The sequence below is a fragment of the Pleurodeles waltl genome, chromosome 3_1 (assembly GCF_031143425.1).
Source record: "Pleurodeles waltl isolate 20211129_DDA chromosome 3_1, aPleWal1.hap1.20221129, whole genome shotgun sequence".
In the NCBI taxonomy this organism is placed as follows: domain Eukaryota; kingdom Metazoa; phylum Chordata; class Amphibia; order Caudata; family Salamandridae; genus Pleurodeles; species Pleurodeles waltl.
Window position 1 is genome coordinate 684,083,982 of NC_090440.1, and position 26,184 is coordinate 684,110,165.

Here is a 26,184-nt window from a genome sequence, read left to right on the forward strand (position 1 = left end):
GGCACGGGTTGAGAAGCCCAGAAAAACACAGGTGGTGTGACTTTCTTTAAAGCTTTCTACGGCAGATTTGCCTTTGTTGCTGAGTAGGCGGAATCCATCAAAGGGCATATTCAATAGTAATGGCTACACATCTCCTGAAAAACCTGTGGATCACATTCATGCATTGCAGCTGAGGATCATTCTAGTGCAGACTGCACTCCCAAAGTAATTGGTAGTATCCAGGCCAGCACAAATCACTTCTTACTTTTGCATTCTGACCATCTTGAATGGTCTGACCCAATAAGGCCCTAAATTTGGCAAGATCGCGCTGGCCCTGTCCCAGAGGATGCACTTATATCGACCTTGTAGGCAAACCGCATTGGCTAGCCGAAGAGAACATTCTTTCTCTGAACACCACAAAGCTTTTTGATTCCCTAGCAAGAGGTACTGTAGGGAATGAATAAGGATTCATCTTGCCGGTGGAAGTCTGGACCACCAAATTCTCAGGAGTAGGATGCTGTGTAAGAAAATTGTGGTCATAGGGCACCAGTCTGTGGTATCTAGCCACTGCCTGTTCACTAGTGGGTCAGAACAAAGCTTATACCATGTGCCCATCAGAGTGTCAGTTAGGGCTTCAATAAATAGGAGAATAGAGGAAACTGGCACGGATTGCAAAGAAGGCAGTTGTAGGTCCAGGAGGTAGGTCAGTAGTAAAAAAAAACACTCTATTTTGTTGGCTGCCCAACGGGGGAAATTAACCCCGAAACAGGTGAAGTTTCAAGCCCACTTGTCTCCTGTAACTTCATGTCTAAGCTGTCACCATTATATGGGGGTATGTCAACTCCTTCATCACCATTGTGATCTCTCTGTGGTGGTAAACTCTGGTCAGAGTCGAACAGAAAAGATGATGGAGCCTCTGAGGATGCCTGCATTTTGGTGGAGGTATATTGGTAGAAACAGGCTGCACAGAAACCCGGTGCACTGGAGTGCAGTTGGAGTGTTACCTCCAGCTATGTCAAGATGCATTTGACTCCAGGTCAGACATCAGAGTTGGCACCTCATCCCACTCAGACCACATCAGTTTCAGCATCAACGAAAAAGGGACCAGCAGAAATCTTGGAGCCCGAGTGGAAGTCGGCACAGGAGTCAGTGTGGAGCTTGGGGTGGGTTTCAGATGCTCAGATGGTGCAGAGGATGAGTTTGCCATCAATAACCTGGCCAGGGGCCCCTGCAGATCCTTTAGACTTGAATGTATGCCAGAGGGAGCTAAAAGAATGTAAAAATGTGCAGCATGGAGACCTTAAAAGCCTTGGGCTGTTGCAGCTTCGTCAATGGCCTGGGTTACTCAGGGCACATCAGGATCAATTGCAGAATCAGCTCCTCAATCAGGTATCAGATGCAAGATTCAGCGACGCCCTGTTGTCTTTGTAGCTTCTCTTTAGTGTGGCGGCATGGACCTGAGTCCTAGTTCACTATGTTATGTTTCCTCTTCAATTTTGACTTGACTTACGGGATGAATTTGACCGCGAACAAGACCTGGTATAGACCTCAGGAGTTCCGATGTTCAGCTACATACCGTTTTGCTTTGCCATCCTGGTCCACCTTTGGATGCATGAGGGTGCAGTCATCACACAACTTAGAGTCATGCCCTGAGCCCAAACACCAAGGATACTTTCCGATTTCTGTTTTTTTCTACAGTCATGTCATGGCTTGAACGTTTTAGGTGGGCACATAACTTACTTCCTAAATGGATTTCAAGACCAGAAGGATGTTGAATACTGACAAAAGAGAGAGCGGAGCACCAGATTCACATTTGCAGGAACAAAAACAAAGGTGTGCATGTCGGTGTGCAGGGGTGATGCTTATATGCAGCTTCGCTCTGTCATTTCTGGGGTGGACTGACACCAACGCAGAGCCGCAGGGCACCATGTAGAGCCACATAAGTGTACTGCAATGATTTTTAAAAAATGTTTTCTGGTGCCTGGGTAATATTCAAAAGGTGAGGAATTTGTGGATATATGTATCAATCAGAAGTGCAATATATCTTGGGAGTGGAGTTTAATTTGTAGTAGAATAAATGCTGGGGCCTAAAGTTTTGCTCAGAAGCCCCTGGCTGGTGCTATCGATTGTTGAAAGCCAAATACTACAGCTACGATTCCACCTTATTCCTCTTTTAACCTCCACCAGACATTCCCTGGCCTTTATCCCATTCTTTCAGGTTCTCTGCCATCTCTGCTCTCTTTCCTTGTCACTGTTTTTCCATCTTTCACTTCCTCCTTCTTTCCCCTTTTTCTGTTTTTCTCCCTCTTGCTCCGGGTCAAAGTATGATGAGGGAACATAAGTGTCTGTGGCCCCACCTGCAAATGCCAGCTCATTACTTGAGATATTTTGTGCCATGATACTTATCAAATGGTTGTTAGCTTGAGCTTACTCTTCTGTATGCTGAATTTTGAAATGGCTACAGGAATGTGCAGGCCTAGGCACACCAGCAGGTGGATGTCTGAGTAAATGTAATTAATTCTCCTCCAGGTTGTGAATGGCTCATTACAATAATGGTTCTTTAGTGAATCTTACCGGGAGTCCCGGAGGTCCCATCTCCCCTGGGTATCCAGGAAGGCCGGGCGGACCCTCAAAGAAAAAGAATGTATTAGTTGTGAAAATCCTGACACCACATTCTACTCAATGAGTACAAAGATGCAGTGAGTTTTACTACAATGCTCATATGCTGCATGGAGACAGTGGATGTTGTCATCTTGTCTGCACACACAGATAAATATTGCCACTTAACTTGAAAACAGTAAAGAGACAGGAAAAAACCTAGTGCCTAATTTAGAATTTGGAATATGGTGTAGTCTGTCAAAAGCGTGATGGATGTCCAGAATGCCAAACTCATGGTTCCCCATTCTGTATAAAGTTGGGGGAAGTGACATGTTTCTGACGGGGAGCTCAATGGAATCATTTCACTGACAGCCTCTGGGACATTGGGCCACATATCAAAATACTTCAGACCATCTGCTCCATTTATGATTGATATTCTGACCTACTTGTTTCTAGTGTGAGGTTGTTAGGCAGAGCCCTACAATCTTGAGCAGGAAACCAAAGAAATTACCCCATTGAGCTGTGAGAAAACTCACAGCATGTCAGGGATATATTTTGTCAAAAACTCCCCTCCTGGGAGTTGGTTTCTGAAAAATGAAAACTATTGCTGAGCAAGTACATTAAACAGTGCACCCACTCTGTAAAGTGTCTGGGCCTTCACCAGAGCCACCAAAACAGTGGCTCTTCTAAAGGCAGGGAGAGCCCCACTCTCTGATGTGTTCATTAGTGTTTAAATCTCTCATGTGCACGTGAAGGGTATTAGCCTAGGAAACTTATTCAAATATAGTTTTATGGATCATGGAGCGTCTCCGTGAGCTAAACTGGAACAAGCTACACTAATGCACATCATTATTCAAGTTCTTTCAATTCAGCACTTAGTTTAAGATCCACATTACCAGTGCCAAGAGGTGATTTACTTAATGTCATGTGCTGAACAACTAGCTTTCCCTTACTCATCTAAATCATCCTTCACTGCAAGAGGCATGAATCATGTTGTAGCACTAAACTTACCAGTGCCCCCTTCTCTCCTGGCAGTCCGCGCTCTCCCTGAAGACCCTTGGAAGAGAAACAAACATTATCCACCATATTCTTGTAGATAACCTTACTCACCTGATCGTGACTCTCATTCTTATCACCATTTTCTATGGATCTCTCTATTTTACTCTTAAGCCAGAATCTGCCATTTCAGACTTTGCAAAAATAAAAATTCTGTAACATATGCACTGTAAAATATGGCAAGCTCCTTTTCGCGATAAAGACAAGATTCATTTGCAGACAGTTCAACCAAAAGAGTCCCTTTATCTTAGTACACTTTAAAATGCGGACCAAAGCAAATGCCAGATCTTCATTCGTTGAGTTTCAATTGTACTACGCACATTTTCTACATGGACATCATTTGGGGGTCACAGCTGCTGCCCCAGCTTGCCACTTGCAACCCCTGGCACTGCCTTTGTGGCCACTGGCATCATAGGTGGCAAAATCAGTGTCGAGAACACATAGGCAGCTTGTCTTTATGGACATCAGTTAGGGGCGCCACTCTCTTTGTTTTCTGACAACTTTTTATTACACTAATACTGAATAATATTACATTATTCACTATTAGTGTATTACAACATGGAGTACAATTCAGTGGACTATGACCTTCCCTGCAGAGGTAAGTAAAAGAAATGCTTTTAAATGCGTATTATGTGGGTGCTTGCAGGTGAGAGTGTATTTTCATGAATGCGTCTATGTGTAAGCATATGTGTGTGAGTTAAAGTGAGGGTCAAAGGGTGTGTGATGTCACTTCCAAACCTGGCATTGTAGTGAACTGACATCCAAGATTCGCTCCTCAGCACCTTCCCATCAACTGGATCCAAAACAAGGGAGCACGGTGGCTCCTGGAGATGGGAAAACCTGTGGGTGCCAAAGTATGGCCATCCCTAAAAAGAATACTCAGGCCAGATGTACAAGACTTATTCAAAGTATTTTTAAAGTGTTGCCTGATCCATATTCTATTATTTTCAGTCTGCTAACATAGGGCGACAAAAGGGTTTTAATGAACTGTAAAAAAAAGGCAAACAAAGGTAGCTTGAAGCTTCGAAAGAGCAAATAGCAATTCACAAACCATGTCCATAAAAATTGCAATCTGCAAATCAGTGCAGTTGGTTGGGAAGAAGGTGCACTGCCTGTTCCTATGTGGGTGCAAAATATTCAAGGGCTGTGATACTCATTGCTGAACTATACTGACAATCCTGCCCCACATACTCACAATGTGAGTATATGTAGTATGTGTTCAATGTACTTTATTTGAACAGTTGTATTCTCTTATCATGCTAAACACCTTTGGATGCTATACTCCTACTACTGTTATGCCTGAAATGTATCTGTTGCCTCTCTAGGATGGAATGCGTTGTTATATCAGACGTTTGTAGCGCCCGTCTGATGACAGAAGGACCGTAGAGTCTTGCTCTGTTAACCAATTAATTCTACTTTTCAACTATTTTCATACAGAAAATAGATCCTAAGAATAATTTTCAAACAGCTACAATGTACCCAGGATCTTTTATAGTTGCAATTTAATGATTGCACCAACAAAATACAACTAAAAACCCAGCCAAATCAAAAACTTAAAAATTAACAGAACCCGGTTTGAGGAAGGATAGGATCCAGCACACCACAGTTTTTTAGACACTGAAAAAACAGCTGTTTCTTTCCTTCCCAATTAATAAATTGTTTCAACTCTGCCCAGATCAAAACGATCATTATAGGTGAATATTGAAATAAACTGAAATATGGATACAGTGTTTAAGAAAAGGTGTTGCAACCAAAAATTCACATTCATTACTCTGGAAATGCCCAATGTGACCTCCATATGTGAAAATATATGTGAAAGATGTATTGTTGGTTTTCTTAAGCTTGCTTAGTGGAAGTATTGTATAAAATCTAAATTGATAAATTCTGGGATTCAAGATTTTTAAAAGGAGGCGTAACTGAGTTTTGCAGGGATTCTATGACTAAAAACAACATGTTGCTGGGTCTGGTGATCAAAAGGAACAATAACACCATCATTGCTCTGGCAGCAGAAGACACAGCAGCTCGGACACACTGACCTTTTACCAAAGCAAACTGACAAAGGGTGGGAATAAGCAGACAGACTCAGGTGACTTGAACACCAATACAGACATGTAGCCTTTGTATGAGGAAAACACCAGCTATGCTCCAAGCAACAGGTTGGTAAAACCAATTCTCACTGGTGTGCAGCAAAGCTAGTCAGCGGTGAAAGATGGCGCAACACAAATTGGTGCCTGTTCCAAGGATGTGACATGGTGGACATTAATTCTTGAGACATTGGAGGAGACCTATTATGATAATGTAAGGGGCTTCTAATATTGATTTAATTTCTTCGGTAACCCCTCATCATTACATAATTTTACATCACAGCTAACCTACATTTTATAAGCAGGGAAATCAGGAGGTGACCATATACTTTGATGGATATGATTGCTTGTAAATTGTGAGAAATGTGAACAAACCCTATCCTTCTGTAGATAGAACTGCAATAGATTATAGCTACCTGTAAAGAATGTTTTAAGAAGTCCACTAGTTCCTATACATAGGACAATTAAACAGAGGAAAGGAGTATTGGCCAGTTTGCAAAAGCAGCGCGTAAAGATCTCCTTCCACTCTAAGAGTTTTTAAACATATACATACCGAACCTACATTGGACACTTAAGTGCAGGACATTCAAGCACAAATCTGGCCCCAACCTTCTTTAAAAGGCAGACGGCTCAGTGAACTTTCAAACTCATGGAATAAATTGCTTAGTTACTTAGCTGGATTGGGCTAAACGAGAAGGAAAATAGAAGTTTTTTTCTCACCTGTATGTTCCTGTTTATTTAAATGGTTTTCTCACAAGAGACCCTTGACAACCTCCTAACAACCCTTCATTGTAGATGTCCAACTAAATGACAAAGTGCAAATATAAGCTGTTTCTAGAAGTGTAAGTGATGTAGAGTGATATAAAACAGTCATATCCATAACACTGTTTTCCATAAATTGTTCTAGAGCAACATTTGTTTGTTTGTTTGTTTCGATTTACTACAATTTCATATGCAATAATAGTGTAAATTACTTCCATCCGCTTTTTATCCGATGAAAGACTTTATGGAACAACCTTTGGTACTTCAAAGTTAACAATGTGCAAAAAGGTAGGTCCTTCATAATTAGGTGTCTCTATTATGCTTGATTCACCATATAATCTGCCCATTTAGGGACTCTTTGGTACCCCATCAAATTGTAGATATTTGTGCCATTATTTAGCCTCTTAAAACAAGTTTTGTACTTCACGCACCTACATCTAGGAAACTATTTCTTTGTGCAGCTTTCCCGTGAAACAATTACCACAGCCATAGTTCTGGTTTTCTTTCTTTTGCCTTCCTAATTTATCAGCATGAGATATTTGGGATTTTGGCAGCATCTCTAGCAATATTTAGGATTTTCCCAAACGTGCAATCACTTCATTTTAAATTAGATCACAGTGGATTATTGCAGGATCTATTTGTTTGCCATCTTTTTTGCTTTTCTATCCTGCCTAGCCACAAAGCCTCATTCTCTAGTCCAAGCAATACTGTTACATTAATGCTAATAAGCTTTTGGCCATTTATTTCATGGTAAAGTAGTTCTGTTTCCATTTTTCCTATGTGCGGAGAGATAAGTACTTGACAGATGGATGAATTCACTGGATCATATGAAGAAGAGATGAAGGTTTTATGAATGTACAATGGTTAAAACACAGTACTTAAATAGTACATGTACTTTGCTGAGGAGAAGTCTCTGCTTGTTTTTTGCAACTAGACAGTTCTGCAATACCGTGTTTGATTCTTATCAATTTGAGTCTCTGAAGGCTGTCTAATTTTGAAAAGTATATCTTTTCCTCGCTCGACAGCTAGTTTGTAAATGAGGACAAATAATAAAGCTGCTTTTAAAATGTTACTGATATAATTTACAAGATATATTCCTACAGCTACCCATTACCTACTGACTGAATATATTTTTGAGAAAAAACATAGTTTAGTTCACCTTCTAAAAAGTGCTATGTTTAGGGAAGCCCCACAACACTTACAACTGCAGAATGAACCAGGAGCATTAACTGGTGTACAGCCCCGAGCAAGTAGTCTAGCAAGTATGTATGGGAGTTGCTCAGGGAAATTTAATAATATTAGGAGTTATTGGGAGGCACAAATTGGGATTTGTTGAGAGGAGGGTGAACACTTAACCTTTGCAAAGGGCCAGGGAAATAACGAATGTGACACACACCAAAATTGCTATGTCAGAATTTAATGATTACAATTAGTGAGATGTGCTATGTAACCAATGCTTTGATCTGTTTGCTTGTCTCGATTCATCAGGACACTTTGATGAATGTGCTCAAGGGTTTAAAATTGGGCTGCACGACGTACTATGCAGACAGGAAGTTACATAATAACTGTAAGAGTTTTCTGTATTTTCTGGTTATTTAAACATGAATAAATATTTTAATAAAAAAGATACGTGTATGGCTAAGAAGAGAAAGGCATTTCAAAAGGATAGAAAAAAGTCTCTCCTCCAAAATAAATGCCTTTGTGAAATTTGTGTCCAAAACTGTTCTTTAGTATTGAATGTCCTGTCCTGGAAGGATGGTGGGTTTGCCTCACTGTATCTCAAGATATTGAAATATTTTGGTGTTTGAGTGGAAACCATAAGAAACTCTTATAACAAGACGTTGTCCTTAAAAGCCACTCTTCTTGATATTGGCATATGAAGACTTTCATCTTCCGAAATTGAGATGCTATCAATACTGTGCAATCGGCAGAGACATGCAAGGCTGACATTAGGCCAAAGTGCAGGGCTCAGTACTGATGATACTGCTTGGTGATCACACACTTTAACAGCAGTGGCACTTCATATTCAGTTTGTGATAATAAGCAGCTTGAGAACATGATGAAGACGTTGAAAAATCTGGTGCAACACCAGCACCCTGATTTTTCACTCTTCACCCATTTCTTTCAATTATACGCACTAGAATGTGCTCTGAAGGCATTCTTTTTCCGTTTAAGAAAATAGAAGTAATTTCACTTACCACTTTGCAATGTAATTAACTTCTCTACTGCTCTTTTCTTTAGAAGCATTTGAAGGTCCTGAATCAACTAGGTCACTTGAAAAGATTGCATAGCTTCCTAGACTTACCCCCTCTATTAGCCCGGTCGCGCTCAATACCTTGCCAAGCCTGAAAATGATTACTAGCGCTTCCCCTGCCAGGGTACTTTTGGCGGAGGAGAATTCATTATTTTGCACTTTTGGCAGCATTCCAGGAATCACAAAGGAAGATTTTCTCACATTCCAAGTGGAAAAGTCTTCTGCACATCAAATTTCAGACTGCAACTGCACAGCCAGAATGGCCAGCATAAGAAAATCCGGTGACGTTTGACTCAAGCTTAATAATATACCACATCTGCAGCTGTGCTATTGGTACACATAGAGAACAGCAGGCCTTTCTTCATCACATCAAACAAATCTTGTTCCATATCTTTGGGAATTAGCTCCTGCAGATGTCATAATGGTTTCTCACCCATCACAGCTGCCTAACAAGGTGGAAGCACTAACAGCTCTCATTGTCGGGCTACCAGAACCACAAACCAAGCAGCCCACCACTTCGAGGCTGTATTGTTTTTATCCAAAAAAACAGTACATGATGAAGTGGAATATGAATATTTCCTGTGCATGAGGAGGCGGCTACAGGGTCAGGCTCTCGGTTGCTGCTAAGGCAATCTGAATCTTGCTCTGCAGCTCAATATTTGTATTCCAATGTTTGTTTCGAAGGTTTAGCTGGAAGATACTGCCTTCAAAAGCTCTACGCTGCACGTTCCATCAAGCTCATAACCAGGTGAATGGGAGCTCTTCATAAGGGTACAGGTTGTTAAGTTTCAAAGAAAACTGATCTTTGAACCTGGGATAATGTCAGTTGAATGTTCAACTTACTAGTTGGTTCCGAGGTAATGTAAACACTAAAGGATGTTGATAGAAGCACAAAAGTGCTTAAAGTGTTTTTTTCAAATGTGATAAAACAATATACAGGCCCATAGAACCATAATTTGGTTATCCTTGATCCCCTGAAGGACAAATTAACTCTGGGAAAATTGTTGGGGGCACTGTGGAGTCACTCCTGAACACCAACGCCTTATGGTAGTAAATTCCCTGCACTGCAAAATGTCTTCTGCCCATCTGCTCTTCTCTTTGTTATTCTTTATAAAATAAGGAAATTTGAAGAGCCTTACAATGGTCGAATTGTATTTTTATAATAGAGGTTAAATTCTAAGCTGACCTTCTTTAAAACTACTTTCTTTAAAACTGCTTACCCATACAAACAAATGTATGTTGTGCTTTGTATGTGAAAGAAAATCGTTTGATTCTAAAAAGTGTTTCCTAAAGTTTATGACTGTTACTCTTTACACCATGAAGGAAAAGTTAATATTCAAATGAAGAAGACATGATGATGCGATTTTACCCTTGTCTTAATGGATACAAATCTTCACTGGGGGCACGCCACCATAAGCCACATTTAAAAAGTTGCCTTGTGTGGGTACTGCCTTTTTTAGATCTAGTGGAGCATTAATGGATATTCTGCTCAAGAGCAAAACTGATTTTGCTATAGTCACCATACATGACTAATACAAGCAATGTTGCTTTTTATATGCCACAAGAGAAAAGTCTCCAGGCACACAGGTATCAATGACGTGGCTTACCTTAAAAAATATTAAGGATATCATTGCAATACGGGGTAAGAGTGAATAGAGGACAAATTAGTGAGTTGGAGCAGGGTTACGTTTATATTTATCGTAGTTAGGCTGCAACTGAATACGTGGAACAGCACCAGAAGTGATGAAGAGGACAAAACAAGCATGTTATAAGCAACACTGACAAAAGCCCACACAACATGTGAGGTATGGGATTCTTACAGGTAATCCAGTAGAGCCAGGTGGACCCGGAAAACCTGGGGGACCCTGAGGGAAGAAACAGGAAGTCATATCATATACATTTGCTAATCCTGCCGCTGGCCTAGTGGTGTGGAGGGTTAAGGCGGATTTTACTGTAGGTGTCAGATTGGTTAATCAGCAACAGTGGAAGAAGGTTTTGGATTAAGAAAAGTCTATGTAAAAATGGGGAAGGACAAGAAATGAAAGGTGGTGTGATGAGGGTCTTAACTCTTGTGCAATAAAGAGGTGAACTCATATTGGTCTCTGTTGATCATATACTTACAGCCTGACCTGAAGGGCCAGGGAATCCACGCATGCCAGGAGGACCCTGAAACAGAAGCCAAAAAGAATTCAGCATTTGCTCCTAAATCAAGTAAAATGTTTATTCAATGACCTTGGCCAGGAGACTCCTGGTACAAGGGCATGTGAAGTAAAATAATGTTAATGCTGTAGTGCAGATAAAGAATATTTTCACCCAATTGTAACTGTTGGTGCCATGAAAACGATCTTAACTGTAATTTATGGTTGCAGGGAAGAACTAAATATCTAGTAAGAGAAATTTAAGGGGACACTAGAGTGTAGGGAAAAAACACAATTCTCTTTTCTTAATCCTGCACCTCTAACAGTCACCAATGATAACTATTCTAGAATGTTCCTTTGTTCTATGATGTCCAAGTAAGTTCTTGTGTTTCATCATTAATAGTTCTGTTCGTGAACCTCTCTGCATGCTTAACTTAACTTCTCATGTTCTAACTTTACAAGTGGGATCGTAGTCATGCCTTGAAAACCTATATAGGGCCTGGCCTGGCCTGCTGCAATACACATACTATGTGTTGGAATGGCTGCTTAGGCCATGAATAGGGGCACTTGTCTTGAGATATTTGAAATAGGAAAAAGTATGAACGAGGGAATGAGATAGTATTTGGTGCGTGCCTTGCTTCTCTTTCTTTTTTTTTTCTATTCCTTTCTCTTTCTAGTCCTCTGTCTCTTTCACTTTCTCTTTCTCTCTATGTAGTATTTGGAGTTATAACTACGTTACTGACACAGTGGGCTGGGCTCTACAATGACAATTGCTAGGAATGACTCACCATTTCTCCTTTCTCACCAGGGAAGCCTGGAGTTCCTGGGTGACCAGTTACCCCTGCACAGCCAGGTTCGGTCTCAACGCTGTCCCCCTAGAAATAAAGAATTGTAAGGTAGAATTAATGATAGCTTTAGAGGAGCCGAACCTCCTAGAAAAAACATGAACCAGTATTTTTTTTCTGGAAAGCCTGGGCTATAAGTATACAGTGACACTGCGCTCTGTGCAACAATCAAAGGAGTGGGAGGCAAAGCATGATGGGAAATGTACCTTATTGGTAAGCAGCGGCGTGTGGCTCTGCTCCACTTTAACATAGAGACACCTCACTCGCAGCAGCTATCAATAAATTACATAGTAAACAATGTGTTCTGCTGACTGGAAAACTTTCCAATCGTATTCAAGTGAACTGAGACCTTGGTCATGGAATATTTATTGAGGGTTGCGAATCTATAATTTTCAGCACTGGGAGAGCTGTGTTCAGTATGTGTGTGCATTATTGAGGGCTGTCTTCATATAATGCAGACAACTGTGACTTTCCTCCCGGTTGTTCAACTTTCTGACTTATTCTTGGTTTTTCAACCTTGCCTGCTTCTGACTGGAATACACATTCAGCCCAGATCTGCACCTGAACATTCCTGAGCCTGGGAAGGTCTGCTTTCGGATATGCCTGGGGGCATCTTATTCCTGTTTAGTGCGCCCAACTCGGGCAGGACCCAATTTACATCTTTTGTATTTTGTTTTAATTTGTAGAAAGATTCTTTCACATTCGAAATCAACAGCTTTACAATCACCCGGAGCAAATATCGCTACTGGCTTACTCTTATCAGATCAATGTTCATATTAATTCGACAACTCCTCCACCCCATTTCTGACAGATGCTTATGCTTATACAACTGAATTTGTTTGTGTAATATTTCGCTTGCTTAAAACTATAAAGAGATCCCCGATTCATAATAAAGTGAGGTTGCAGGTAATGTCATATATAGCTATAGAATGACAGTGCTCAGTTTACATATAGTTAATTTCTCTTATACTAATAAAATGGCATTGCATTTACAAAACTGACACAAATTCCACTGTATAAACCGAACATCATATCGGCACGTCCTTATGAGATCGGTGTTCTTATTAATTTAGCTAATCCGTTCCCCCATTCTAGCAGATACTTCTACTAATGCAACTGGATTTGATTCTGTTGTTATCTAGCTTGGCTAAGGCTATAAGCACCTCTCTACTACAAGGTAAACTGACAGCAAACACAGCGGCTAATGTCCTACATATCTATAAAGTGTCAGTGCCTTACTTAAATATAGACAACATGTCAGCGCTTTTACATTAGTTACACGTTTCATCAAAAGTACCAGAGCCATAAAGTGACAAAGCTGGCACATCAACAACTCAATTCTCTTACTCTGCTAAAGTGACAATGCAATTACTTTACAACATTTCCCAAGTACACCAGCTCTAGCAGTCACTTCATCCAAATAAAATAACAGATATGTTTTACAAAGTGTAATAAAATCTCTCATATTGATTAAGTGAGCGCACCCCTTACTATACACCCTTGCCCATTTAAGGTTCGTTAGCTGCGTTTAAACCAATCCAAAACGTCTTCTAGTTGCCCAACAAAGAAGTACATTTCTGTGCTCCAGGAGGAAAGTAAGACAACAAAGCTCCAAAACATAAAACAAATCATACTCAATTATGATATACTATGCCTGTTTTTCAGTTTTTTTCAACATATAGATAATTAATTCATCCTAGCACGTAACAGGATTCCCGCTGTTTCTCCGCTTTTTAGCTGTCAATTCATTATATCTATCTAGGGCTAACCGGGTGTTAAACCTGGCATCCTTGGTGTGATCTCCCCTGTCTTTTTTGCCTCTGCTTCCCATGTTTTGACTGTGAGCTGGACTCTGTTTTGTTTTTGGTACTCTGGGCACTTCACCACTGCTGACCAGTGCTGAAGTGCAAATGCTCCTTGTGTAAAATGTATGTGCAATTGGCTTTTCGATGCTTGGCATGTTTGATTTACTGGTAAGTCCCTAGTAAAGTGCATTAGAGGTGCACAGGACCTGTAAATCAAATGCTACTAGTGGACCTGCAGCACTGATTGTGTCACCCTCATGAGTAGCCCTGTAAACATGGCTCAGGTCTGCCATTGCAGTTTCTGTGTGTGCAGTTTTAAACTGCCAATTCGACTTGGCAACTGCACCCACTTGCCAGGCCTAAACCTTCCTTTTTCATACATGTAAGGCACCCGTAAGGTAGGCCCTAGGTAGCCCCATGGGCAGGGTGCAGTGTATGTTAAAGGTGGGACATGTACCAATGTGTTTTACATGTTCTAACAGTGAAATATCGCCAAATAAGGTTTTCACTGTCCAAGGCCTCTCTCTCCCATAGGTTAACATGGGCGCTGCCTTTAAATATCTTTTAAGTTCAGTTTCCCTTTGGGAGCAGATAGAAATCTGGAGCTTGTTTGGGAGCAGATAAAAATGTGGAGGTTGGTGTCTCTGAACTCACAATTTAAAAATACATCTTTTGGTGAAGTTGGTTTTTAGATTTTTAGTTTGAAAAAGCCCTTTTAGAAAGTAGGCAGTTTCTTGCTTGAACCATTCTGTGACTCTGCCTGTTTGTGAATTCCCTGTCTGGGTCAACTTGACAGTTGGGCTGTTTGTGAATCTCCTCTAGACAGTGACACAAAGGGAGCTGGGGTGTAGCCTGCATATCCTGATGAGCCATCTGGGCTGGAGTGGAGGGAGGAGGGGTCACTTACATCTGAACGGACTGTGTCTGCCCTCACACAATGCAGTCTCCAATCCCCTGTTGTGTGTCTGGGGCCTTACCTGGGCACAACAGGATCCTTTAAACAACTGACACTCTTCTTTGAAGTTGGGCATCTTAGGCTGAAAGGTGGTATAAGTAGTGGACCCAAAACCCCAGACTTTAGATTTCTTCAAGATCACTTCTGGATTCAAGAGGAACCTCTACCAAGGAGAAGAGCTGATATGCTGAGGAGAAGAGCTGCCCCTGCTTGTGACTGTGTATTGTTGGGCTATCCTGCAGTTGCTCCTCCTGCCTGTGAAAGGGGACACAGACTAGACTTTGTTGTGCATTCCTGCTTGAGAACAATCTCCAAGGGCTTGGACTGAGCTTGACTCCTGTTTTGAAGTCTCAGGGACATCAAAGACTTCCTCTGCCAGCACCTGGGCTCTCTGCTGAGACTCCTGCCCTCCCAAGTGGTACCCCATGCAGCTCCTTGGCCTTGAAAGGTGAAGTTGTCAGAACAGGGATTGAAATCCAAGCACAGAGCACCGTGCAGGGAAAATTTTGATGCATCACCTGCAACGCTGCTGAAAAATGACGTGCCACCCGCTTTGCAGCTAAAATCAACACTCTACTTGCATCGCAGCTCGGAGATCAATGCATCCCTGCTGGAGAAACAGCGCTTTCGGCTACTGATAATGATGCAAACCCCACATATTGCGGTTTTCTAACACCATGCAACTGGATTTGTCACGCAACGTCTGTGGCGGAGAAAGTCATTGTGAACCTGCACAGATTTGAGGTCCCCAGTCTGGAAAACGACACATCGCTATCTTGTGAGGGAGAAAAACGATGCATCGCTGACCCAACCAGAGAAAAAACTGACGCACTGCCTCACTTGTGACCAAGGAATCGACGCATTGCTGAGTTTTCCGGCACACACTTGCCTGTGCAGCTTTACTTTGACACAAAACAGGTACTTTGTGTAAAATCAACTTTTCCATTGGTTTCCATGGAGTAAGACTCTTATTCTTTTGAAAATTCATATCTTGACTGCTGCATTTTGTATTTTTGTTGTTGTAGTCTTGTTTGATTTAGATAAATATTGCCTATTTTTGTAAACTGGTGTGGTGTCCATTTTGTAGTGTTTTCACTGTATTATTGTGTCTGTTGGTACAAATACTTTACACATTGCTTCTGGGTTAAGCCTTTCTACTCGTGCCAAGCTACCAAGGGGGTGTGCGGGGGTTATCCAGGTGCCTTTCTCCTTTGTCCTGACTAGAGAGAGGGTCCTTGCTTGGACAGGGGGTAGCCTGACTGCCAAGCAAAGACCCCATTTCTAACACTGGGGATTTCCTGTGAGTGGTGATTAGTGACCGGGCTAACAACATAGCTGTGAAGAAGAGGCACATTCATGAGCCCCTGGTTCTGCTGTTGCGTAATGTTTTGTGATGCAACGTGGTGCAAACCACCACATCATATCTATGAGGCCACGCAAAGCCACCTTGCATAGCTTTGAGTGGCCTCAAAGATATGGATTAAGGCACAGCAGCGCAAATCGCTGCGTTGCCTTACACTGTGCTTGAGAGGCATTTCATGGGTTTTGCGTTGGGTGTTCCCATGAAACAACCATGGATTATGAAACATCCCCAGATTTACAAGAACTTGTAAACATGGGGATGCACCCAAACCTCACGGCTCCCTAGGGGAGGTGCAACAAGGAGAAATACCTTTATTTCTTCTTGTTTGTTCCTCCTTGTTTTTCATCTTTCTATGTACCTTTTGCAGCACACATAGAAAAAGGAAAGCACTTCCCAGGATTGTTTTTGTGCCGGAAGGTGTCCCTTGCTGCACAAAAACGATCCCACAGTGCAAGGGTGTCTGGACAGGAATTCACCATATGCTATAGATACAGCACATTTCTGTCCTTTCACTTTGACACAGGGCAGTGTAGCAAGGTGACTTGCTGCACTGCTCTGCGCCATATCCCCAAAAGTATCCCCCGAAAAGGTTTGTATATTTAACTATTAAGCTAAATGCATCTGGCAGAAGCAGGAGGGCTACTTTTGGGGAAGCTTAAATAACCTGCTTTGTCTATACTCATCCCGGCTACACGAGTAAACGTGCGCCGATCTATTCAATATCCCGGCTATTCAAGTGGACTTATTAACAATCACAAGTAAGTTCTCACACAAATAGCTTTATACAGCTGATCCACCCTCATATGCCTATACTTAGGCCATCCTTAATAATTTTAATACTTTTTTAGATACCGTGAGCCTCAGCCTACATTTTTGCATGGCTGCCTGTGACTGTACTTCCTTGAAAGCATCCAACAGCATATTGTATCATTTGGATTGATCACAAGTAAGTGCTCACATAAATAGCTTTATACAGCTGCTCCACCATCATACGCCTATACTTAGGCCACCATTATTGATTTTATACTTTTTAGAAACCGTGAACCTCAGCCCACATTTTTGCATGGCTGCTTGTGATTGAACTTCCTTGAAAGCATCCATCGACACCCCTAGACCAAGCTTCACTAATTCTTCGGTCTAGAGTGAACTACTGTGCTATAAAAGGGGGAACCCTATAACTCTACCTGACCTGGGTACTACAACATGCAAAAACAAAAAATGGTCAGCAGGTAGGAAAGAATTCAAACTCTAATTTAAGAGACCAGTGCTAAATCCTGTCCTCATGGGTCAATTACTTTCCCTTATTTATTTACATCATTTTTATACAAGGTCAACAGTAGCTCCTCGATGGAAAATGCAACATAAATATGAACATGACATAACAAATATCAACTTACATATACACAAACAATTATACTAAAAGTCAATGTTGGCAGAATGCCAGAGGAGGGTTATGCCCAGCAACATTTCTTTACTTTGTAGTTACTGTTACAAGTGTGATTGTAATCCACTGGATTGCGATGATGAAAGGTTTAGATGCAACCAACTAACAAATACCTATTTATTTTTTGAAAGGTATTATGTAGTGCAAATTAAATTCTTCATCTGAGTTAAATCACTTAAAAACCTCAATCTCGCAAAAATATGTCAACGGGTTTCGGCCTCTTCAGTCAGGACCTCATCAGGACTATCAGGGGGCAATGACGCCTCTACAAAAATTAACACAAAAAAATAAAATAATTTGATTGACTCTCCAAATCCTTACGATATCAAAGCAACAAGAAAACGTTCACTATATGCATCAGTGTCTTTCGCAAGCATCTCTCTCTCACAAATATAATTTCCTGTGAGACATTTATAAATGTTCCACGAGTGCACCACTGTGTGAGAAGGGTGATATCAGAAGACAAGTCTAGAGAAGTTAGAAACAATGAGCGTGCTCTATGTTGTTAATGATAATCAGTTTCAAAGTGCAAAACATAGAGGCAGAGAATTATAGGTCATACCTTTTTCTGTTGGAATTATTAGTACTTGAAAGTCACCGCATGTATTATCAGGTCGAATCCTAGTCAATCCAAAACAATCCAACTCACTCATATATTTAAACAGAGTGTATACAGAAAAACAAATCTAAACCGTCTATTTACATTATCAAAATTAAGTAATTGTTGGACAGAAGCCTTACTTTATTATTTCAAGAGAGCACGCAAACTCATTACCGGAACCTCAATAGGGGGTGGCTGCTCTTAATCGCTGTACCGACAAAAGCTGTCAAGTAAAAGTGCAGGGACAAATACACTCAAATTATTTTCCTCCGCAGAGATTCTCAAGGGACTGGTTAGCCCTTTCAGTTGAGTCAGCATTAAGGATCAGTGAGAGCGAACTAAAAGAAATCGCTGAACTAGAACAGGAGATTGCTTTAGATAGCACTATGCAGAATGCTCAACAACTATTAGATTCTGTGAATAAAACAATAGCAGAGTTTAAATACGATAAACCAAAAAACAACTAAACTAGCACGAGATATAAAACATTTTAATACCCTGAACGTATACCCCACCTGAGAGTAGATTTTTACAAAAATAACAACCCGAATACTCTCAATTTACAATTCCAAACAAGATCTCGTAGGAGATTCATAACTTTTTCTGACACGTCCTCTGACTCCGAGTTAGAAACGCAAGGAGCATTCCCTACGGCACAACCTTTTTTAGGCAGAGGCAGCCGGAGAGGTGCAAGAGGGGGTGGAATCCCCAGGGGCCAATTTCAAGATCAGAGTTTTTTCTGCACCAGAAGGAGAGCTTACAGGAGACAATAATAAGTTCAGAAGACTCCATTCCTATATACAATTTGTCTACATACCCTCTTTCACAAATAGAAAAGCAGGTACTCAGTAAAGGATTATCTTTTGTGCCGATTAGAAATCAAGATCCAATAGACAGCAAAATAGAAGTTCTTCAATTCCTTCGGAAAACCAGATTAAGAGCTTTTTTGTAGCTCAATGCCCATACAGGAAGAGGCCACAGATAGCGGACTTAGACCTAAATCTACTTTCTTATCTGAAAGGAATGATATGCCTGGAGAGATTAAAGTCTTTGAAGATATAGTTTTGAAAGAACTGGATTTTCTTAACTCCAAAAAGACTTTCTATAAAGATAACTGTTCGAAAATAGAAAAAGAAGCTATCTCCAATTTGGCACAGAAAAAAGACATCATAATCAAACCGGCCGATAAAGGAGGTGAGATTGTGATCTGGGGTTTGGAACAGTATAATGAAGAAGTTATGAGACAATTGAGTAATCGGGCTCATTACCGTGAGGTTGAAGCTAACACGCCTAAACAGGTTAGAGACCAAATTAAAGTGATGGCACATGCTGCTAGGGAACACGGGTGGATTGGTAAAAAAGAATTTGAATTTTTAAATCAAAACGAAGGGAGGACCCCGTGTTTCTATATCCTCCCTAAAATTCACAAGTATACAGAGAAACCCCCAGCTAGGCCGATTGTTTCAGCTTGTGGCTCCATTTTAGAGCCCTTGGCCCAATTTGTCGACGTCTATTTAAAACCTTTTGTGGCTCAGACACCAGCTTATGTGCGGGATTCAATGGACATCATTAACAAGTTAGAAAACTTGCCGTTCGACGAGGAGAGACAATTTTTGTTCACTTTCGATATAGAATCCTTATACACAAATATCCCTCAAGACGAGGCAATAGGGATTATCAAACAAATTTTGAATAACAATACTGAATCAATAAATCCCCCTACAGACTTGTTAGTCTCCTTAGCTGAGCTGTGTCTGAAAAAAAACGTTTTCAAATTTAATGAAAAAATATATCGGCAAGTGAAAGGAGTAGCAATGGGTTGTAGCTTTGCTCCAGAAATTGCTAACCTGGTGATGGATTTTTTTGAACAAAAATGGATTTACCCACAATCCAATCCTTTTAAAATGCACATCACTAAATGGTTTAGATATATTGATGACATTCTAATGATTTGGGAAGGGTCAGAAGAAATGCTTAACCTGTTTTTAATTGGTTAAACCGTTGTACAGCTGACTTTAAGTTCAGTATGAATAAAGATAAAACGAAAATCAATTTTCTCGACCTTTGGATCTTAACTAGGAAAGGAAAGCTAGAAGTAAGTTTATATAAAAAACCTACAGACCGGAACACACTGTTACATTTCTCCAGTGGACACCCTAGAATACTCAAAGAGAATCTTCCGTATGGACAGTTTTTGAGAGTCAGGAGAAATTGTACTGAAAAAGAAGATTATTTTTATAATGCAGACAAGCTCACAAAGAAACTAATTGACAGAAGGTACCCTAAAAGGTTGGTGAAAACAGTGGCCAAAAGAGCTTGGTTCACACCAAGAGAGACACTCCTTGTCCCTAAAGTAAAAACAAAAGAGAACCCTTTAACATGCGTGTTCACATATAGCCCAAAGGCTAATAAAATACGATCTATTATAGAAAAGAACTGGAAAATCATAAAAGATCTAAATATCGATAAACCGCTGTTTTCATTTAAGAAAGCACACAGCTTAAAAGATCAGTGGGTACAAGCGGCACATACACAAATAGAAAGAAAGAACTTGAGATCAATGTTACAACTACCAGCAGTCCAGGGCCACTATAGGTGTTGTAATTGCATTGCATGTCAATATACGCAAGATTCTAAAGATATAAAAATAAATGGCAAAATGCATGTACAAAATGAATTTTCGAATTGCAATACAAAAAATTTCATCTATTGTATTTTGTGTCCCTGTGACAAAGCCTATATTGGACAGACCTCGCAACCAGTAAAAACTCGAATTCTGCAACACCGGTCAATGATTAAATGTGCAAGAAAGGGAGCACCGTTAGTGGAACACTTCTTGGAGTTTAAACATAAAGCCGAAGATATACGATGGACAGTATTAGCTGTGTTGCAGCCTAAATCTGATGGACCGTCAATGACAACAAAATTGCTGAAATTCGAAGCAAGGATGATTGAAAAATTTCAAACAGCCAAAACTGGACTGAATGATTGTGATGAAGTATGGACACTAATTAGATGATGGCATTTCAACAGCCGTCAAGCTGTTTGTTAGATACGATAAAGAGGCATCAGAAGAGATGCAATGACAATTTTCTAGGAATTCTTATTTGCAGAAGCCCGTGAAACCAGCATGGACATTACTTATGAACAGTGCATCAATTTGGAGGAAAATAAGTGAAAAACGTTATGGCCATGACAATAAGTATTATGTTTTGTTTCAGGGCTGGATTAATTCTGATGAGCTGTACAAAGATATTCATGTATAATATTAATTTGGGATCTAGCTACATTATACAACATGCCTTTACCACTGATTAAACTATAGCTGTTCAGGTTAGGCTTTAGATGATATCAGTAAAACGGAAAATATGGTCACTCAAGATGGCCGCCCGTTTGCCCCGGCTGGCCGTTGCATAGTGAGAGCGAGTTTTTCTAGCTGCTCACATGCCTCGTGTCTCATTAGAAAGACGCGTATCATACGAACGAATTTTGGTTCAGTATAAATACGAGCAACTGAGAGACAGTTGCGTTTCTAAAAACGGAATTTGATGCCCCGAGTTACCCAGATAAAAATAGCTACGGGTAAGTGATATGACATGCCTGGAGGCTAAATATTGGTTTTTGAATCTCTTCGGAGGAAAATAATTTGAGTGTATTTGTCCCTGCACTTTTACTTGACAGCTTTTGTCGGTACATCGATTAAGAGCAGCCGCCCCCTACTGAGGTTCCGATAATGAGTTTGCGTGCTCTCATGAAATAATAAAGTAAGGCTTCTGTCCAACTTTTACTTAATTTTGATAATGTAAATAGACGGTTTAGATTTGTTTTTCTGTATACACTCTGTTTAAATATATGAGTGAGTTGGATTGTTTTGGATTGACTAGGATTCAACATGATAACACATGCTGTGACTTTCAAGTACTAATAATTCCAACAGAAAAAAGGTATGACCTATAATTCTCTGCCTCTATGTTTTGCACTTTGAAACTGATTGATCATTAACAACATAGAGCACGCACATTGTTTTTAACTTCTCTAGACTTGTCTTCTGATATAACCCTTCTCACACGGTGGTGCACCTGTGGAACATTTATAAATGTCTCACAGGAAATGATATTTGTGGGAGAGAGATGCTTGCAAAAGACACTGACGCACAGAGTGAACGTTTTCTTGTTGCTTTGATACCGTAAGGATTTGGAGAGTCAATCAAATGATTTTATTTTTTGTGTTCATTTTTGTAGAGGCGTCATTGCCCCCTGATAGTCCTGATGAGGCCCTGACTGAAGAGGCCGAAACGCGTGGACATATTTTTGCGAGATTGAGGTTTTTGAGTGATTTAACTTAGATGAAGAATTTAATTTGAACGACATAATACCTTTAAAAAAATAAACAGGTATTTGTTAGTTTGTTGCATCTAAACCTTTCTTCATCGCAATCCAGTGGATTACAATCACACTTGTAACAGTAACCACAATGTAAAGAAATGTTGCTGGGCCTAACCCTCCTCTGGCATTCTGCCAACATTGACTTTTAGTATAATTATTTGTGTATATGTAAGTTGATATTTCTTATGTAATGTTCATATTTATGTTGCATTTTCCATCGACGAGCTACTGTTGACCTTGTATAAAAATGATTTAAATAAATAAGGGAAAGTAATTGACCCATGAGGACAGGATTTATCACTGGTCTCTTAAATTAGAGTTTGAATTTTTTCCTACCTGCTGACCACTTTTTGTTTTAGAGTGAACTACTGAGAATGTAAGTAGTCACTGACATCTTCTGGATGATTATATCTCCCACCACACAATGATAAATAGGGTACAATTGTGTATATAATTTTCCCATTAGGAAGATGCCTCTGACCAGAAGATCGTAATCCTTCACTGGATTCCCTAGGTGAGTGCTTATACGAGGCCCCACCTACTATATAATTTATTGAGACTGAGTAAATAGGCCTTTACTAATATGGATATTCACACTATCCCTAGGTGCTACCGACCAGATTTCATTCCCAGTCCTGATGACAACCCATTACTGATTTATGTCTACATTTGGGGTCGAAACATCGACATGATTTTGAATGTGGATTAAAACTGTAAAGAAATTCTATGTGACTTCAGGGCTTCCTGGATTGACGGAGCCGTTGGAAGTCCATACTGTTCTTAAACCACCTTCTGTATATATTGTATATATCACCTTCACTTTCCTTCACAATATTCACTTTCACTGTGTTTTGCTAATTAGGAGCACCTACCAACACAGATACAAACTTTTATTGTGCTAAAAATGTAATGAAGAAACAAAAGCAATAAAACACTATTTATGCTACATGGATTGAATATTTGTAATTGCTTAATCAATAGATCACCGTGGAAGTCTAGGAGTACTTCCCCCTTGCTCTGACCATATTTTTACTTTTGTCTATACTTGCAGCCCGGAATATATCACTACAACATGTTGTTAAAGTGCTGCAAGACCAAAACGTGTAATCAGTCCACTTCTGGCCTACATTTTGGGCACTTGCAGAGGTCAGAGGGGAACATTTTATTCACAACATGCAGCGTGAAATATAACATCCATCCATTGAAAAACGTCATGCAATGAAATGTCACCCCGTTTAGGTTTGAATAGCTGAGTCCAGAATAACATTCCCAGTGCAATTTCTCTAACAGTCTCTTGGTGTGCTGTTCCCATTTTAATCTTGTTTTCTCAGATATGCAATCCGATTTTTTAGCACAGTTCTTCATACCAAAAGGTAAGGGATAAGTTAATTTTTTCGTCTGCGAACCTCTTCCTTAACAAATTCATATTTCACATTTTGTAAAAAGTTTCCATCTCATAAATTATATATAGTTCAATGTCATATCAAACTTTCTTTGGGACTTTTCTTATTCATTTTTAAAACTTGTAACTTGACATGTGGGTGTTTCTGTACTCAAACAAAGGAAACCAGGGCCTGCTTCAGTTTAACAAAAAAGAGGAATCTATGCTGTAGAAGATAGGCAAAAATGGAATAAAACATGGGTTAAATCGACGTTTTAATTAAGGCTATATGGCCAATAATTGACAGTGGAAGAGTCTTCCATATTTCAAGAATATTTAAAATGCTTTCCTCAATACTGGAGTGTAGTTCTTAAACAAGAGATCACCCCGCTGCTCTGAATATTAAGCCCCTAGGAATATTTTCTGACCCGCTCAGTGATTTTCATCTGAGGGCTTGTGGGAGGATTTCTAAGGTAGTATTGAATAATGGACACTCAGGCCTCATCTCATTAATCTTATAACCTGCCAGAACAGTGAATGTTTCTATTGCTTGGGGGGCAGAGTTTATATTAGTTAAACTAGTGGTCAAAAATAAAGCAATAACATCGACTTAAAGCCTTATCTTAGAGATCCCTGGAAAAGGGTCAAAGTATGCCTAATCTGACGAGTGTGCTGGGCTAACAGTTTGATAAAAAGGGCAAATAATAAAGGAGAGTGACATCCCAGATGAGGCCTCACTTGAGCATTATTTGGCCTGCAGATGAGTTAGTAATAATCAAGTGTGCTTTAACCCATTGGTAAAAGGCATACATTGACCTTGTGACTGAGAACAGAATCACAATTCCCCCATTATGTCACCATTATATTCCCCATTATTTAAAATAAGCCTCCCATGCTCATGAGGTCATAAGACTTAAAATAATGGTTGCAGATGTTGCACCAGCCATAACCATATCAATGAACTCGGACATACGGTGAGTGTTTTATGTAAACTCCGCTCCCAAATAATCACATTTTGATCTTTAGAGAAGAGAAGAGGGGCAACGATATTTATATGATTCGCAAATATTTTAACATATCTATTTTATAATCGGAGTTTAAAAGCGTTATCGGTCTATATGATGTAGGCTCAATCAGTGATTTCCCCTGTTTAAGAAAATCAATCAATACCCCTTTGAAAATGAATCAATCACCTGCCCACTGCCCAGTATAGAGTTGAAAAGGGTAGTCAAATGTTCAGTAAGAAAGAAAGCAAACGTTTTATAAAAGTCAGGCCCACAAACATCCTCTCCAGGAGAGTTACCACTTGACAGCTGTCCTATGGCTTACTGTACCTCCTTTTCTAGTATGGGACTTATTAAATGACAGTGGCTTCAGGCATCAGACAGTGACGTTTTAACTCTTTAGGGAAATGATTAATCTGTTGTTTCAAACACAAGTCTTCTTGGTTGTGAATCTTGATATAGTCTAGTATAATAGTCAAAAATAAATGTGTTTAATTTCCCTGACCTCAACGGTTAATTGATTGGCGTTAGCGATTTTAATATGGATAATTAGTTGTATTATTTTTATAATTTGAATGCCAGGTCAAAAACCATTCCACCCTTTCCTCTTCCTCGTAAACCTGTTGCTGTAATGTCTGGTTAGTAACAATTTCTCTTTTAAGATAAAAATTCTATATTTACGTTTTCATCTCCCACCACTTTTTTAAGGAAGTGTTGGATCTATTTGATACCTTGGCACAATAGGCTACATCTATCCCCTTCGGTGAGGAGTATGCCTCTTCCTTCTCTACATCTATCCAAACTCCCCTAATAGTGCTTCTAGTGACCTCCAGCACCATAGTCACATCTTCTGTTAACTCATTATGTATGAAACAATTCAGAAATTCTAAGTTAAATGATTCCATAATATCCTCTTCTAACAAAAGTCTTATCAATAACCCACCTATACACCTTGACAGGTATGGGTATAAAACAGCTAACTGAGTGATCTCTAAAATTGCTAGTGTGATGTTGAACACCTATAACAGAGAGAGAGGGTGGACCTAGAAACTTAGCAAATCTAGAAGCAGAGCAGAAATGTTTTGAAAAACAGGTGTAAAATCTAATTGTTGAGTTCTTCAATCTCCAGGTGTCACAAATCCCTAAGCAGGAGAAGATATTGTTAACAATGTTTTCGGTGTTTCTCTTTTGATGAGTTTGAATATGGTTTAGAAGATTCTAAGAATAGGATCTGGTAAAAAAAATAAAATCCAGACAGAATGACGCCTCCTTGTTAACTATACAGTTTCCATCCTATTTCGGAGCAGCTTCATATTATCATTCACAGGTCCATAGCAGAAGGCAAGATTAACTCTCTGACCTACCGACATCTACCTGGAGAATAACTAATACTCCTTCTGATGTTTAATAAGAGGATGGTACTTTAATTGCAAATGTTTTGAACCAAAATTTCTACCCCGCTTTAAATAACGCTGGCAGAAGAGAAAAACCTGTCCCAAAGCCCAGAATAATTCAACTTACCTTGTTTCT

At 39.9% G+C, this 26,184-nt stretch overlaps 1 protein-coding gene across 4 annotated transcripts in view; it reads right to left on the reverse strand.

Moving 5' to 3' along the window:
* Positions 1 to 26,184, reverse strand: part of COL16A1 (collagen type XVI alpha 1 chain) — a 717,464-nt gene that overhangs the window by 134,415 nt on the left and 556,865 nt on the right. For 3 of the 4 annotated variants that reach the window (XM_069223294.1, XM_069223295.1, XM_069223297.1), the window contains 5 exons: positions 11,660 to 11,746; positions 10,855 to 10,899; positions 10,554 to 10,598; positions 3,589 to 3,633; positions 2,554 to 2,607 (listed from right to left, as the gene is read on the reverse strand). In XM_069223294.1, coding sequence (XP_069079395.1) covers positions 2,554 to 2,607; positions 3,589 to 3,633; positions 10,554 to 10,598; positions 10,855 to 10,899; positions 11,660 to 11,746 — 276 coding nt within the window. The remainder of the gene's footprint in view (positions 1 to 2,553; positions 2,608 to 3,588; positions 3,634 to 10,553; positions 10,599 to 10,854; positions 10,900 to 11,659; positions 11,747 to 26,184) is intronic. The other variant, XM_069223296.1, reaches the window with a different exon arrangement.